General features: G+C 40.2%; 1 protein-coding gene across 4 annotated transcripts in view; it reads left to right on the top strand.

Moving 5' to 3' along the window:
• Window positions 1-15,670, top strand: part of LOC113664560 (dedicator of cytokinesis protein 1) — a 40,538-nt gene that overhangs the window by 19,502 nt on the left and 5,366 nt on the right. For all 4 annotated transcript variants that reach the window (XM_089192293.1, XM_027180175.2, XM_027180174.2 and 1 more), the window contains exons 31-55: window positions 407-519; window positions 701-828; window positions 1,420-1,518; window positions 1,655-1,848; window positions 2,273-2,348; window positions 2,436-2,536; window positions 3,386-3,444; window positions 4,081-4,152; window positions 5,298-5,374; window positions 5,783-5,871; window positions 6,391-6,489; window positions 7,231-7,288; window positions 7,641-7,681; window positions 8,064-8,154; window positions 8,568-8,669; window positions 9,035-9,124; window positions 9,428-9,532; window positions 10,079-10,165; window positions 10,702-10,756; window positions 11,176-11,257; window positions 12,110-12,182; window positions 12,281-12,367; window positions 12,860-13,036; window positions 13,159-13,242; window positions 13,690-13,842. In XM_089192293.1, the coding sequence (XP_089048419.1) occupies window positions 407-519; window positions 701-828; window positions 1,420-1,518; window positions 1,655-1,848; window positions 2,273-2,348; window positions 2,436-2,536; window positions 3,386-3,444; window positions 4,081-4,152; window positions 5,298-5,374; window positions 5,783-5,871; window positions 6,391-6,489; window positions 7,231-7,288; window positions 7,641-7,681; window positions 8,064-8,154; window positions 8,568-8,669; window positions 9,035-9,124; window positions 9,428-9,532; window positions 10,079-10,165; window positions 10,702-10,756; window positions 11,176-11,257; window positions 12,110-12,182; window positions 12,281-12,367; window positions 12,860-13,036; window positions 13,159-13,242; window positions 13,690-13,842 (2,392 nt within the window). The remainder of the gene's footprint in view (window positions 1-406; window positions 520-700; window positions 829-1,419; window positions 1,519-1,654; window positions 1,849-2,272; window positions 2,349-2,435; window positions 2,537-3,385; window positions 3,445-4,080; window positions 4,153-5,297; window positions 5,375-5,782; window positions 5,872-6,390; window positions 6,490-7,230; window positions 7,289-7,640; window positions 7,682-8,063; window positions 8,155-8,567; window positions 8,670-9,034; window positions 9,125-9,427; window positions 9,533-10,078; window positions 10,166-10,701; window positions 10,757-11,175; window positions 11,258-12,109; window positions 12,183-12,280; window positions 12,368-12,859; window positions 13,037-13,158; window positions 13,243-13,689; window positions 13,843-15,670) is intronic.

Below are 15,670 nucleotides of genomic sequence, written 5' to 3'. Positions count from 1 at the left end.
AGTCGATAAATGTGATTTTGTAACATAACGTGAAGATCTCTTTTTACTTTATAGCTAAAAAATTGTTATCATTCTTAATTTCTCGGAAATTTTTTTGCATGTAAGCAATTATAGTAACGGTGAACGTGTTTTGCGATATTTGACGTAAGTAATTTAGTGTTAGCAACTGAGTTGAAAACGTAAATTGGCCACCTTAAAGAGTAAAAAGGCGGACGTTTCGAGCGTTAGCCCCTCGTCAGACTTTAACGCTCGAAACCCACCGACACAGCACCACAGTTTCTTTAGAAACTTACCCCCTTTAGATATTTGACGCAAGTTTGCCTTTGGAAGAAAAGGGCCTTTAAAAAGCAACTTCTGGCTTAGTTCCGGATGTAATTATGTTCTCGTTGTATATTTTTCTTCTTAGTACCATTGCGAAGGATTTTCTTCTCAGTGCAGCAAAGGATCAGAAAGGGCTTAACAATAGCAGACTGCAGTTTATTGATGCAACAGTAAAGAGTGAGCTCTTTGTGCACAAAGGTAAATTTTCTTTTCATAGGCATTGTTGTCACAAAACACGACGTCCGATTCCTCTGCTGCTTTCCTTGCAATTGCTGTACGTAATTTTACATGAGCTATTTCATCCATAAATTTCTGAATGTCATTACTGCATATCCACCGTACCAATAAGCAATGAATTGGTTTGTTTTTATTCCTTAAGAATCAAGGGCAATCTTGATGCCAGTTCTTGTGGCTACCATTCAACAACAACTGATACAAAAGCAAGACATGAGAAAATGTGCCGAAATAGTGGGATCAATTCTCACCTCACTGCACAAAAAAGCTGCGGTAAGTTAATTACAAGAATCGAATAAAATAATTACGAGGACTCCTCCAAGTCCTCCCTAAATCCATGCGAGAAAGGCAAAAACTAGTGCTTAAAGACGAACAGAAAATGAAAACTATAGTTGTAACTGAGTTTAATAATTGTGTAACTTTCGATCAACCAGTTAAGTTTTGGAAGTTATGTTCGGGAGTCACTCTCTGACAGTTTAGGGGAGTGATCTGTCACATGCAGTTGAGGAGAATGAACAAAGCTGTAGAATCGTGATTATTTGTAACCTATTACATGTAGGAGGTTACATGCAGGTCACGGTCAATGAAAAGGAAGAGAAACATTCCATCAAATGATAAAGCGGTAAATTAATCAGGAAACGAACGCAGAAGAAGTTGCATCAGAAAGTTTGTTAAAGCCGTGACTCGTTTTTAGCTCGGAAGATGGCTGAAAGCCTTTTCCGAGTAGTCGTTTTGTCCCAAAACATAATTCATTCCTTTTCCATCCATCCCTTTGTCACTCCTTCGTGGCATTCCTGTTAACTTTTCTGAATTTGGAGATAGACACGGGTGATCACAATTTACGACTGTCTTAAATTTCTCTAGGAAGGTGCAACTGAAGACGACGTTTATCTTGTGGTGAGAACCTTACTACAACCTGTGTTCCAAACGGTGATGACTGTAGACAGATCAAGTGAGCTTGCGGTAAGTTGACACGCCGGAAATGTCATTGAGAGATCTGCCCTCAGTAGAAATTATTTAAATTGCACGAAGCCTCCGTGCTGGGTTGAGTTTATCATGTTATGTTGCTCGCTTAAACTCTTCTTCTTTTTACCTTCAGAGGCATCTCCTGGCAGTTTTGATAAACCTGTTACTGATTATGGAAGAGAAACATTACAGTCTGTATCTGAAGGAGTTCAAAGACAACAAAGAACTCAAAGACTTCCTGGTGAATGTCTTTGTTGTGTTCATTGAAATCGTTAAGCGTGGAATCTTCCTCAGGGACTGGATTGTCATCATTATCTTGGGGAACAGGTGAGAAGTCTCAGCATGATCTTCGAATAAGGCAATTCATCGACACGTTGGGAATAATGTAACTGCAAAAATACAACTTCTTTAATCCAGAAAAGTGCGACCTTGGATGCCAATCCGGCCATATGATTGGTTAATTTGTACCACATGGTATAAAATCATACAACCTGATTGGCTATGCCCCATATAGCCCCCGTATACTTCTGTTATGGTATACTATTGATTGTGAATCGACGCGGAAATCACATTTTAATTGATCAATAAAGAGGCATTTCCCAGCAAGGGCAGTGTGCCATATATCCTTCTTCTTTATCCTCTTGTTCCTTAGCTGCCAAAGAGATCATGTATAGTGGTCTTTTCCTCCAGGTTCCTCCTTTCTAGCTCATTCCTCTCCTGACAGTGACATTTCCAAATTGCTTTTTTTCAGTGTGATTCTAAGGGCCACTCAGAACTTTTCACAAGCCCTGATTGATAACTTTTCAGGAGATAACTTTGACTATCAGGTGAGAGCCGTAGTTCTGACGTAGAACTCGTTCGTTTTGTTGTTTTATCTTAACGACATTTTTTTGTGACTACTTTCACTGTTGCAGTTGTGGAACAACTACTTCAATCTAGCGGTGTCTTTCCTCACTCAATCTCACCTACAACTGGAGAACTTCACTGAGGTCAAGAGAAACAAGATCATCGACAGGTACCACGTGTTATAAAACCTGCAACCTAATTGGCTACGCCGCATAGAGCCCCTGTGTGCTTCTGCTATGGTGTACTGTTGATTGTGAATCAACGCCGAAATCACATTTTAAGTGGTGCATGATGTTCTGTTCTGTACTCTCAAATATTTGTATAGTTTTATTCACTTGGGCGAGGTAGCATTTCAGTACTAAATATACTTTTATGTGCAAGCCTGTAATAGTATCTGTTACATATATTGTAGGTTTTCATTTACTTCACTATATGTGGCAAAAATGAACACGACAGAGGAATTCTAACTAGTCCCTCCTCTTTTTATAAGCTGTCATCTCCAATAAGCCCCCCTTGTCTGGAATCCCCTGAAATAAGTGAGGTCGCGGTGGGGGACATGCTATCAGGGACCATTCGCAGTTAGGACGGCAACGCCGAGGAAGACGTCGATTTAAAAATGAATACATATTTTTAGTTGGAATTTCGCGAACGACTGGATGTATTTACCATCTCTTTTGGCGTCGCAAGTTAACCTCAGCATAACGTATGAGAGCGGCGTTGAGTTCCAAATGGAAACCTAAATAATCTGACGTCGTCTGCCTTCCTTTATCAGACCACGCAAATTCTGATGATTTCACGTTATTTTTCATAGGACGGCTAAGAAATGTACACAGTTTTTAAATGCACGTGCTGAGCTATTGTTCTGCTCATTAGATCTTTTGTTTTTCCACTTCCTCGTTGTCTTCGCCGTCGTGGTTTGCTAAAGGTCCTTATCTACTGTGTATGATATCGATGACTGTGTTTAGCTAAACTTTTGTAATACACCTGCAAATCTCTTTCTTTTGTCTTTCTTTGGTAGGTATGGTGACATGAGGCAGGTCATGGGGTTTGAGATTGTTCAGATGTGGCAGGGTCTTGGTAAGTTGTGTTTGTGATCCTGAAATGAATTGTGACCTGATGCATAGCTTTGCACCGGTTACACAGGCCAAAACAAGGCGGGTCTAAACGGGACGAAGCGAGACCAAGCGGGAGCGATATCAAAGGTCTCAGAATAACTGACGAAAATGTGCTACGCTAGCGGTGAATTTCGTAGATGGTTAGATTTTCTAGTCTTCTTGGATAAACCGTTCGCTCCCTGTTCAGCTTAGCTATGATTAGCAGGGCGTGACTAAGAACCCGCGTACTTATCGAAAAGGGTTTCAGAAGTGCACAAAGCTCTTTGTGTTGTTGTCTGGTCTTTTTTCACGCGGTGGTGCCTCACAGACGTTGGTGAATGAAATTAGGTATTATCTCAACATACGGGCACTTGCTAGAAGGAGCTAGTTAAGTGAATGAGTCTTTCAAATGTTCTCCAAAGCTGCAATGGCGGTGAAATTTATAGGTGGATGTCAACTGATGGTGATAAAAGAAAGTGCCAGCCATTTCCTAATGGCAGGAAACTAGTTCTAAAACACGGAATTTCTGTTTGATTTTGAATACAACTCGAGCTATTTATCGTTAACTGCCTTTTTTCTTAGAAACGTCGTTGAACTTTGTTACGCAATCATTTGACAGGTTCCTTTCAGAAGAATTTCATGCTGAGCATGGTTTGTCCTTTCTTGGAAATGACTTTGGTTCCTGAAACAGGTGAGGCAGATTATGTTTCCTTGCTGTAAAATGAATTAGTCTGTTCGCAGATCTTCTGTTTTCTCTCAGTTCATAGTTAAAACTGCGATGAAAACAGGAGCAGCGGGAATTCAATGAACACGTTTGCGCTTCGCAATCCTTCTACTGCGCCTGTTTCGCTGCTCCTCGCTTAACAAAGTGGAGACGGACGAGGACAGACTTTTTTTAACAACTTTATTGGGTTTATAACATAGTACTAACTACAAAAACATATTACATAGAGACAAAAATGAATGGAGAGAGGAACAAAAATTAATTCTAACCCAAAAGGGCAGGTGCGAACGGGACTGGTGTCCCATGTGAGGCACCGCCCTGTAGCTAAAGTTCAATAAAACACAAGGAATCTAAACTATACAACAAGTTTGTGTGTTGTCAGCTGCACCTATAGCTTGTGACACGAGCGAATTCTAAATAGTGTCCACGTGCAGGGCCAGTCAATGCCAAAGGACGTTCTCAGGCGTTCAAAAAGGGTTTGTTTAACGAAAAGCTGGAAGGAGAGCGGACTCGAAAAACTAGAAGAAGGAGCAATAGAACAAGAGTAATTCCAAAGTTTCACAATGCAATTAAAGTAGGAGGCCTGACAACTGCTCGTTTTACAGATCGGTGTTTTAAATTAAAGGAGCTGCTTAGTCTAGTACGGCCGTGAGAAATAAAGTTTGTGAAACTATGTACATCAAGGTACTTGATGTACATAGTTTGGCGGCCTTGTGGGAGAGTAAAAGGGGAGAATAACTTATTGATGACAGTACATCAAGGCCGCCACCTTGTTTACATCACCTTTTTTCAAAAAGGTGAGGTAGACGAATAGCCGTGCATACCTCCGAGACTTGTCAAGCATGGAAATAATTTTGTACTTGTTGAGTTACTAGTAGAATGTTCACGGCATTACATAAGAGAAAGACAAATGTTGAATGTAACTGGAGGTATCGCCTGCTTGGATTGTGTCACTTGATCCATTTCGATCAAATGTGCCCGGAAAAGAATATTCAATAAAGTACGAGTGGAATCGATGTGTTCTTTGTTTGTTTCCTAGCTCCATGTTGAAACATATAGCTCACAATTTCCTTGAATCGTTTTGTTTTTTTTTTTTCCTCTTTCTTTTTCAGAATTACGTAAAGCAACATTACCCATATTCTTTGACATGGTACAATGTGAACTTAATTCCAAAGGCGCGGCCACGATGGTATGATAAGTGATGCAAGGTTGATGTGTAATGAACTAATAACCGTATCGCTCTGACGAAGGGCTAACTCTCGAAACGTCAACTTTTTTACTCTTTACGGTGGTCAATTTACGTTTTCAATTCAGTTGTTAACACTAAATTACCTGCTAATAACGGTTTCGTTCGTTTTGATATTTTACTGGAACAGAAACTGAAAAATATTGGGATAAGTGTGTATGAAAGCGACTTTCATTTTCACGACCTCTTTGTAGAGGGAAGGCATTGGTAAACAAACACATGCGAAAATGGTCATTTTTAATTAGCTTCTCGTCACAAACAACGGTTTTGTGACTTGCGCATTGGTTTTGTGACATTGCGTCTTTGGGTAATTTATATCCTGTTGTGTGTTACTGTTTGTTTTGAATGAAGGTGGAAACCAAAATTGTAAACGAACTCGACCGACTTGTCAGTATGGATAAGAAGGGCGACAGGGAGTACAAGAAACTCTTCAAGGAAATGTAAGATACTGACCGACCGTTAAAGGCCGGTTATCTAAATAATGTTTAGCTGTTGGTCGGCATCACTGCGTTCTAGACAGTGTTTGATTGTGCCAAATGTTTTATTTAGACAAATGCTATGGAGAGTGTCATGGATACTTTTAGCTAACACCAGATAAACAGCTTTTTACATCAGACAGGCTCCATCTATAGTAAAATAACCGGCTTTACATTTTTAACTCACCTGCGTCGGAAAATCGCTTTTAAAAAGCACTTTATCTTCCTGTTTGTCGAAACTTAAATTAGGGCGACGTTCTCAAGACCTCAGGGTGACTGTTATTGCGAACATCTGCATAGTTATTTCAGCCTCTTGAGTATTCCCACGACTTTCCCGACTGATAAAATCTTCATTGTGTTGGAACCTTCATAATGTTTCTCTTTCAATAGCTTGGGCGTGTCTCTTAATTCTGTCGAACAATCAGTTTATGTAGATTTCCATAATTGAAGCAGTATATTGTATTTTAATCATTGTTTTCGCAGTCTAACAGAAAAGTTTGATGACGAGATACTGTTTCGTGAGGAAGGCTTAGCGTTTGTGAATCGAGTAACGGACCTCCTAGAGTTACTTCTAGAATACAGGTAACTCGCTTAAGTGATGTTAAAGCGGGGGGCGGGGGGTACTTTGGTCAATTTTTACAGGGTATGTGCCGTTGGCCTCTCATAACCCCTACCCACCATTTTCCACTCTGCGGCCCATTATAGACCTTATTGTAACACGGTAACAGCTTTTTAACTGCAAATCTTTCAGTTTTTAAATCCTTTCTTACCGGAATTTTCCTACCCCCAAAATCCCGCAAATATGCTTAATATGCAAATTACACCACAGCTACTTAAACTAATGTAATCATTTCTAACTTAAATTTGAAACTAAAACGTCACGCAAGTACATGCTTGGGAACTGTTTCTGTAACAATTACATTAATCTACTCCCACCTCAGTTTCAAATTGCAAGCATGTTTCCTTCACAATCTTGAGAGAAAATAAGAGGAATGTTACACGCATCTCAAAATTACATTTATGTGGGTTGGAAAGGTGAAAAGGTAAAGATGACGATATGACCGAATTTTCCTAATTTAGTCCTTATGAAAAATTATGTTTGGGCGAGGAAGGAAAACTAAATCACTGTGAAGTTTTCTTTTGCAAGCAAATAGAACTCTTGCTATTAACGAGTTGAACTCTTTAGTAGCAAGGCTGAAGGCAGCATAGTGAGTTGTATCAAACAATTGAATAATAGAGAGATTCGACAATTTATCAAGCGACCCACGGAGTCGTTCTTGGAATTGAAAGTTTTAACTCGTTGTTGTATCGTTTCCTCATTAGGAGGGTGTCTGGTGAAGATGATAGAGAACAGAAAATGAGCTGCCTTGTAAATCTGTTGGTAAGAAATGAAGACTAACTCTGCTATTTCGGGAAAGCTGACAAGAAGATCTTTTAGCTCTATTGGTTGCTTTTAGTTTTGTCATAAGGATGCAGGGATGACGAGCTCGCTACTGTTTCCGTCCCGCTACAGTTTCTCAGTTGATTGCTTGAAGAAAGCCTCGACTCGACGTATTTAGTATAGTCTTGGAAATACGGAAGATTTAGTTCCCAACTTGTAGAAGAGATAAAGATGGTGAAACGTTCCGAAGACGTTTTGCTATGCAACATCATAAGCCCTATTTCTTAAAGTCACAGTTAAGAGTCTTTCTTTATACCAAGCAATATCAAATTAGTGGTGTTTCCAATTTCAGGAATTTTACCAGAAGATTGGTCGTGAAGACATGTATATCAGGTGAGGATATCTCGCATATTTAACTAAAGTATCTTGAACGTTGTTCACCTCTCGCTTTCATAAAGGGCTCGCGCTCGAAATTGAGAGCTTTAGAAACTTTATATGGCAAATTTACATAGTAAACTTAGTTGTTACAACCAAATTATCTTGTAATACCTCTCTCTGACGCAGCAGCTCAGTTTCTTTAGAAACTTACCCCCTTTATTCACCTGTATTAGTTAAGTCCTCCCTTCATTTGCAGTAGATTTTCTGGTGAAAGCATTCCAGTTTGTATCGTTCTTTCGAACTTAATGAAATCTTATGAATGTTTTCATCTCGTGGCCGTCCTTGAAATAATCGCCCTGTTTTACTTTCGACTGTCTATTCTTTCATTTTCCTTTAGGTGTATAAACAGACTTTGTGAACTTCATATTACGATAGAGAACTTCACAGAAGCTGGTTTTACCGTCTTGAAACACGCTGAGTTACTCAAGGTGATGAAAAGAGTTTTAAAACCTATGGTAGTCTTCGATTGGGTGTCGGTTGTAATCGGCAATATCTCTGGCAATATCTCTGGCTCTAATTGATTAGTGATTTGCTTTTGAAACTGGCGCCAGCTTCTCAACCAATCACAAATGTGCAAAGCTTACACCGGGAGTAACTTGGCAACCCCTGTTTTGGCGCCCTTCATGCCGCTCATGTGTTAAAAACGTAGAGTGCTTATTGTTTCTTCGTGACATTTACCTTAATCTTATTGGATGTTCTTTTTCCTTTGGATTTGCATGCGTTCATGTCACTCAGTCATAAAGCACTTACATAGCGAGACCCTACCAAAGGAATACTAAAGTCACTGGCTTTTCGACAGGGTTTTCGCGTTATTACTAACATTTGTTCTTGCCTCTATAAGTGGCCTGAGACGATGCCTGAGGATTCCCCCGAAATTTTTAAAGAGTTCCAGCTGAAGGAAAAGTTGTATTTGGACGCCATTGACTTCCTGGACAAAGGAAAGGTATAGAAAAACATGTTGACATTGAACTTTTTGACTATCGGCAGTAGATCCAGGTTTGTTCATACGCACTCCAAACCTCGGGCTCTTCACTCAATTTGTGTGTAAAAGAAGATGTACATTTCTGCGGTCTACTTTTAACTGTTCGTACAGGGAGTGATGAGGGCTGTAAACTTCGTTTGCAGTTCATTTGCAATGTAATTTAAAAAATACACTTCGTAGTACACGAGTTTGCATTTCACAATGTTTTCCAAAATAACAGTATTTTTGCACTTTAGTCGCTAACAATAGCACCTTGGCTCAGACCTTGTGTTCTCCAAATAGTCATTTGTCTGTTTTTTTTCTTTTTTTTCTTTTCTCCCTCTCAGACATGGGAGAAGGCGATTGAACTATGCAAAGAGCTGACGGAGCAATACGAATTGCTGCTGTGTGATTACGTTAAACTTGGAGACATTTTGGTGAGTAAACGTTAATATAGTAATTATTACGATAATGAAATCTTGTGGTTTGTCTTTCGAATTAGTTGCTTCCGATGTGGATTGACTTTCATGCTGTTAGTCTCCGTCATACGGTGAGATCGACTGTGCTGACGTGTCACTTTATGCTCCGTTGTGATTGGATGGTTTTCAACAAACGTGTTGATGCATTCCGATTACGTGTCGTATTGTTGCTGCATTCTGCATTATTGAAAACGAGAATATTCAATTAAAGTGGTTGTTCATGATAATCTTCGTAACCTTTATGTTTTTTTTTCTGAATAGAAAAAACAGGCCAAGTTCTTCGACAACATCATGACCCAGGTTCGGGCAGAATCTGAGTACTTTAGAGTCGGGTTCTACGGCAAAGGCTTCCCATTATCAGTGAGGGTGAGAAAACTTGTTTAATGTCTATAGTGTAGTCGCACATTAACTCCAACATCTTCAAGATATGCTTTGAAATTATTCCTTAGGAACAGCTATTCCCACTTTCTTTGTTACCTTGTTTAGACAACTCAGTGTTATATCAAGATGACGTCCTCTACCTGATTCGTTTTACTCGTTACCTCTTTGCTGGAATATGTATCGATATTGTCTAGAGAAGTTGCATTTTAAACATGTTTTGGAGGGCTAAATGATTGAAACTGATTTCCAATCTGCTCCATAAATGTTCCTAAGGAGTCACCTTTCTCCCTCTCCCTTATACCTTCCTCTCACCCGTTATTGAAGAACGTGAGGAAAGGCTGACAGAAAAGAGAGATATGTCAGCACTTTTTACCGGTGGGGCCATCATAAGAAAAAAGTGTCTTCAAGCTACTTTGAAACTCAGAAACCTGCGTGTCTGTTCATTTTTTCCTAAATACCACACAGTAGTAATCTAGGGTTGGCGTTGTTTGACAATGTCGTAATTTTAACAATGTGTTTTTTTCCCCTCAGAACAAGGCTTTTGTTTACCGAGGTCACGAATACGAGAAAATCGGCTCCTTTAATCAGAGACTGAAGGCGCAGTTCCCTGATGCTCTGGTGAGTACTTGCCCACTCGTGGTGGGTTTTTTTGAGTGAACGCATAGAAAAAATCCTCTGTTACTGACAGGTTGTCCCAATCCTCGCGCAGCCCTCATACATCACATGTAATACGTATCACACGTAGACCACGTACCCTCAAGTTTTATCGCTTTTCGGGGCGCGAAATAAGAAAATTGAATACCCTGTTACACATTTAAGAACCCAAAACCTAAGTGTTTGGCTGCTGCCCATATTTGTTTACCCTACACACTGTTCTTTTCATTTTTACAGTACCTCTGGCACTGACAAATATAACTTGTTTGACAGTCATGAGTTTCCTAAATTGGGGATCATTTTTCTCTACTCTCACGACCTTAAAGTTTGATTCAAGGTTGATATTGTAAGGAGTGAAAGCCAATCACTGTTAGGGGTTAAAGGGTTACGATACTGCACTCTCAGTCAAAGAACATGTATGATTGTAGCAGTTTTGAAAGTTGTGTGATTTTTATAGCACTGTAACTTAATCCACCTTCGGGAAATGGTTTTTGTTTCAGATGATGGACAAGAACACACCGCCAGAAGACGACATCTTGGAATCTGACAAGCAATGTATCCTTTAACGTATGCTTTAAGGAGTAATAAATACAAATTATCACTCTAGTTAATAAATAATGGCAATAATCTGACAAGAATGTGAAATGGATGTCATTTAGCGGACGAGGAGGTCCTCGTTACAAGCGCTGGGGCAGGAGCGTTCCCTCGTTTGCGAGAAGTTGTGTGGCCTGGAGCTAAGCCAGCTGGCGAGATGTTTCCGAGGGGTTTGTTACTAGTGCTAGACCTCTCGCCGGCTTGCTTTGCGTCAGGTCTCGAAATTTCTCTTGGGCGAAGAAGCGCTCGTGGCGAAGCGCTTAAAATGAGGGTGTGTTCGCAGGCTTAACATTAAAAGCTTCATTTAGGTAAGAAGTCGGATGAACTACAATGGATGAAGGCCGGTATTGTTTTGTACTTGTGACCTTGATTATTTACAGATCTGCAGTGTTGCCGAGTGATTCCTATCTCAGAACACGAAGCACGTTTTGCTGGCAAAGTCGTAGATGATAAAATTGCAGGGTGAGTGTACTGATGTAGTATGAAAACAAGGCTTAAAACATGACTCTATGTGAAATAAGGCTTATTTTGTTTTCAACTTTCAACTATCGCTTAAGACCGCCCAGCACAAATATCGACTAAATTATGTGACAACCAGCACAAACTGCAACCTCGCAATGGAACTGCTACTGTATGCATTTGAATTTCGTCAACTGTACAAGGATGAAACTGTGGTCAGTAGTTTTTGTGCGCTTGGTCAAGACTCTTTGTAGCGAAAGTCCAGGCGTGTCCATTCTGTTTTCGTTTTACTTTTTACGTTTTAAACTTCCTTCCAGCTATGTGATCAAAATGTAGAATGAAAAGAAGAGTTAAAGAGAGCGACAGCCATTTCGAACGGGAAAAGTTTATTTTTTGTATTAAGGTCTACTCTTACCGGCGTTTATCCGGGGGCGATGCTCAGTAGATAAGGCTTGTTAGCCCAGTTGGTAAAGCACTACACCGTTATCGCCGTGGTCATGGGTTCAAATCCCGTACAGGCCTGAATTTTTTTTTAGTCCTTATCTTCACCGCCGCTTCAGTGTTTTTCATTACGGCGAAGATCGCTTTCATATTCATTTTCTAATCCGCACGTCACATATGATTTTCATATATTCACAGTCAGATTAGAAATGGTTTGTAATAATAATAATTAATAATCATTTCAAACAAAAGGGCGTGTTTACTGTAAAAGCGTTCACATCCCACCGGATTGACTTGGCTGGTTCCTTAATTTAACATGGCCACCATCCTGTTGTTTCGTTAAACCAATATGTTGGCCGCGAAGTCATGTGTAAACGCCTAATTAATGATTTAATTGATGAATTGATTTTCTAGTTATTACCGGGTGAACGATGTCAGAAGGTTTACTAACTCAAGACCTTTGCGTCCAGGTTCGGAGGATTTTGCGGTAAGAGACAGAGTTGTATGCTACTACTTTGTACTTTGCAGCAGGAGTTAAAGCGCTTTGCAATTAGTATCGTAATGTTTGTTATCTTCTTGTTCTAGAACTTATGGTTAGAAAGAACGACCTACACGATCGCTTCACCTCTGCCTGGAATTCTTCGATGGTTTCAAATCACATCTTCAGAAAGCGTAAGTGTTGTGATAGCAACAGGTTGTGTTGTGCTCGTAAGATATTTTATCTATTTGAAAAGCTGCACTGCCTATCAGAACAAGCAAAAAATTAGGAGATAGAGTTTGGTTTGAAGAAATAGTTTGTATTCAACTGTAAGAGAAACCTTGCAAGACACAGGGGTAACCTTGCGATGGATCACCATGCCATCGATAAAAATTCTGGTCTCTCTATGCCTCGCAAACCGTTCTAGGCTGCAACAGTTATGGGTGACTTGGCCTCAATTTCGTTACCTATTCCATACTTCAACAATGAAATTAAATCCAAATGATAATTTATGTGGCTTGCTTCTTATAAGATGTAGCCACATCGTCTATGGCTTGCTGTGTACCTCGAACGGTAGGGTGTCCAAAGTACCAATTACAGGGTTTGTCTGCAATTGGAAGATTTAGGGTGAGATTTTCCTCTACCGAATACAACCTCGGTACATTGCCTTTTTGATGCCTTTTTAGGTTGAAATCAGCCCCCTTCTCAATGCAGTTGAAACTGTGGAATCGAAGAACAAAGAGCTCGATAGGATCATCGCTAATCTGTCCTCAGATAGGAATCAGAGTATCAACCCTCTGAGTATGATACTCAATGGTATCATAGATGCTGCTGTTATGGGAGGGATAGCCAAGTATGAAGAGGTACGTTGACAAATTGCCTGTTTTAGATACAGTTGTCGGAACAGCTACGATATTCTTACAGTTACTGCGTTTGGTTGATCGGAAGATATGCAAATGCATTTTCATTATTTTATCTCTCTTAGGCATTTTTCGCCCCAGACTATTTAAAGAATAATCCAGGCGATAGGCAACTCATCGACCAACTAAAGCGCGCCATAGGAAATCAGGTAAGGTTGTTCGTATGCTAAACGGCCTGATTATTTAAAATACTGCAGGTTCTGTTGTTTACTGCAATATTCCTCCGTAATCTTTTTTTGGCCTTGTGTACATCATGGTGGATAAGTTGAAAATGCATCAATCACCGGTTACGGAAACGCTCGAATGCATCAATAGGCATACGCAGAATAAGGGCCTTACTATTCTGTCGAAAATTAAAGAGCTGTGACGCAAGCGTTTTCGACAAGCTCAGATTGCTATCTAGATTGGTGCAGACAGTAGGCCTTGCGATTCAAGGAGCGCCCTTCAAGAGCTCAGTTTTCGATGAGCAGTCAATCCATACCAGTGAGCATGGTGTGCCTAGCCCAAGAAATAAAGGGGCCTGTTCAAATCTCACCGGCTTAGATTGGACAAAGTTAGGTTAAAAATGTGATATGTGACTTTTTTCCTTCATTTAGGTGAAGATCTTGGAGAAAGGTCTGAATCTTCACGATGAACTAGCAACCAAGGACTTGAGACCGTTTCATAACAAAATGGAGACTTGTTTCGCCGACATGAAGGCTCGTGTCTCAGGGGAAGAGAGAAAGTCTGCCAGGCCTAAAGACCTCCAGGTTGGTTAAGCAAAGGATTTTATAACTTAGCGATATAGACATAGTTGCCCTCTCTATATACATCCATTTTATTCCTTGGCACAAAAATTTTAACAAAACCATCGCAAATCGCGATAGTAGCCAACTCGTTAAAACGAAGAAACCCTGCAAAGCCTAAAGAACTTCTTGTGGCGATACGAAAGTCCTTTAAAAGTGCTTCCTCAGTCCCGTGCCTGCCAATAATGCTTCTAATTATGGCAGGGTCCATGAGCTTTTTCTTGTTAACTGGATTGCTCCTTGTCCTCTTGGCGCGCGCAATCAAGTTCTTGAAACAAACGTTATCCAAAGGATTGGGACCATCTTCAGGAACAAAGTGCAGCATGGACCAAAACCATTGCGGCTGGGGGCCCAAGCTGTTGATCTAAGCCAAATAGATAAAAGGTGACAACAGAGGAAGAAAAAGGCAATTGTAGCGCAATTTTCATAGTTCCACACCACAGCAAAAACTTGTTTATTTCCTCGTTAAGATATTTCTTCACAGTAGAATCCGCCCTGAATTGAAATCTGGTCTAATAGCAGGAGGGAGTACCATCCATGCTTCACTTGCAATTACAACCTGCAAGAAAAAAATCATATCGCCAAAATTTTTCAACTACAGGATAGCGGCTTTAGTAATTGTGACGCAAGCGATGACAGCAATTCTAATAAGCGGCCCTATGCCTATGACTCAATGTCTGCAGGCTGCATTATAGTAAGAAACTACACCTACCTCCCGAGGCAAAATAGGCATGCGAAGTTGCTTCTAAACAAAGGCCTGGCGAATAACCTACAAGGAAAACTAAATAACTAACGCGCAATAACTGCATTTATATCCAAACACTACTTTCTCTAGTAGATCATTTAAACCCCCAAAGGCTCCACAAACTACATGCAAACGGATATAAAATAGCCAACACCACGTCTAGGACACAGTCAGCTCAGACACTAAAATAATCTAACAATTAGCAAAAACAAAGTTACAGCCTTGATTAAGAAAGGTGAAAAACCTAAACCAACAGGAACAGCGCAGTTTAACTTTGTGAAAAACCTTGGCCAGAATGGCACGCGAACCAGTGTCAAAAAAGGACACAATTTTCCATAAGTGAATAGGTCTCCTATTGTCGAGAGAACTCGAAACCTTCTCGTTCAACTTATAAAGCTCTAAAACGAAAGAAATCTTCTTCAACGGACGCAGTCGTCCCTTCACATGACCAGTGTCATTTACCCTGGACATAGCTGTCCATGCAACTAATGACCAGTGTCAAATCCTGCAAATACCAGCACTAAAAGCTAGTGCAGAAACCTACTCGAAGGGCGAAAAAGATGGATAATCCCTACAAAAATTTGAATCTAAGCGCAACAACCTCGCTTGTAAAGCGAGGAGAACCAAGGAATTGGATTGGATTGAAGAATTGAATTTCTTCCCAGGGTGAGAGCTTGGGATACATTGAGCGTAAAGCATCCTATAAAGAGCGACCGATATTTGCTCGTCAGAAGAGGCCAGAAACTGGACGAAGGCCATAATGGAACTACAAGAGTAGCCATCGCTTTCTGTAGGCTCAGATAATGGATAATGAAAGCAACAAGAGAAATTGGAGGAACCACTAAACAATTCTCGGAACTTAACGCTTGGGCGAAGAAGTCAATTCCTGACGCAAAGAATCTAGGGAGCTTTGTTGTATAATAATTAGCAAAACAGTCAACTGTATGCGGGCCCCATAACTCTTCCAAACTTAGAAAGAAATCCTGCGTGATTTGCCAATCATCAAAGTCTATAGGCGACTGATGTAATCCGCCTTCTCATTTTCAG

Source organism: Pocillopora damicornis, chromosome 13 (assembly GCF_964200805.1).
Source record: "Pocillopora damicornis chromosome 13, jaPocDami1.2, whole genome shotgun sequence".
NCBI classification, from domain to species: Eukaryota; Metazoa; Cnidaria; class Anthozoa; order Scleractinia; family Pocilloporidae; genus Pocillopora; species Pocillopora damicornis.
The sequence above is the reverse complement of the archived record's forward strand: the minus strand, read 5'-3'. Positions and strand labels throughout refer to the sequence as shown.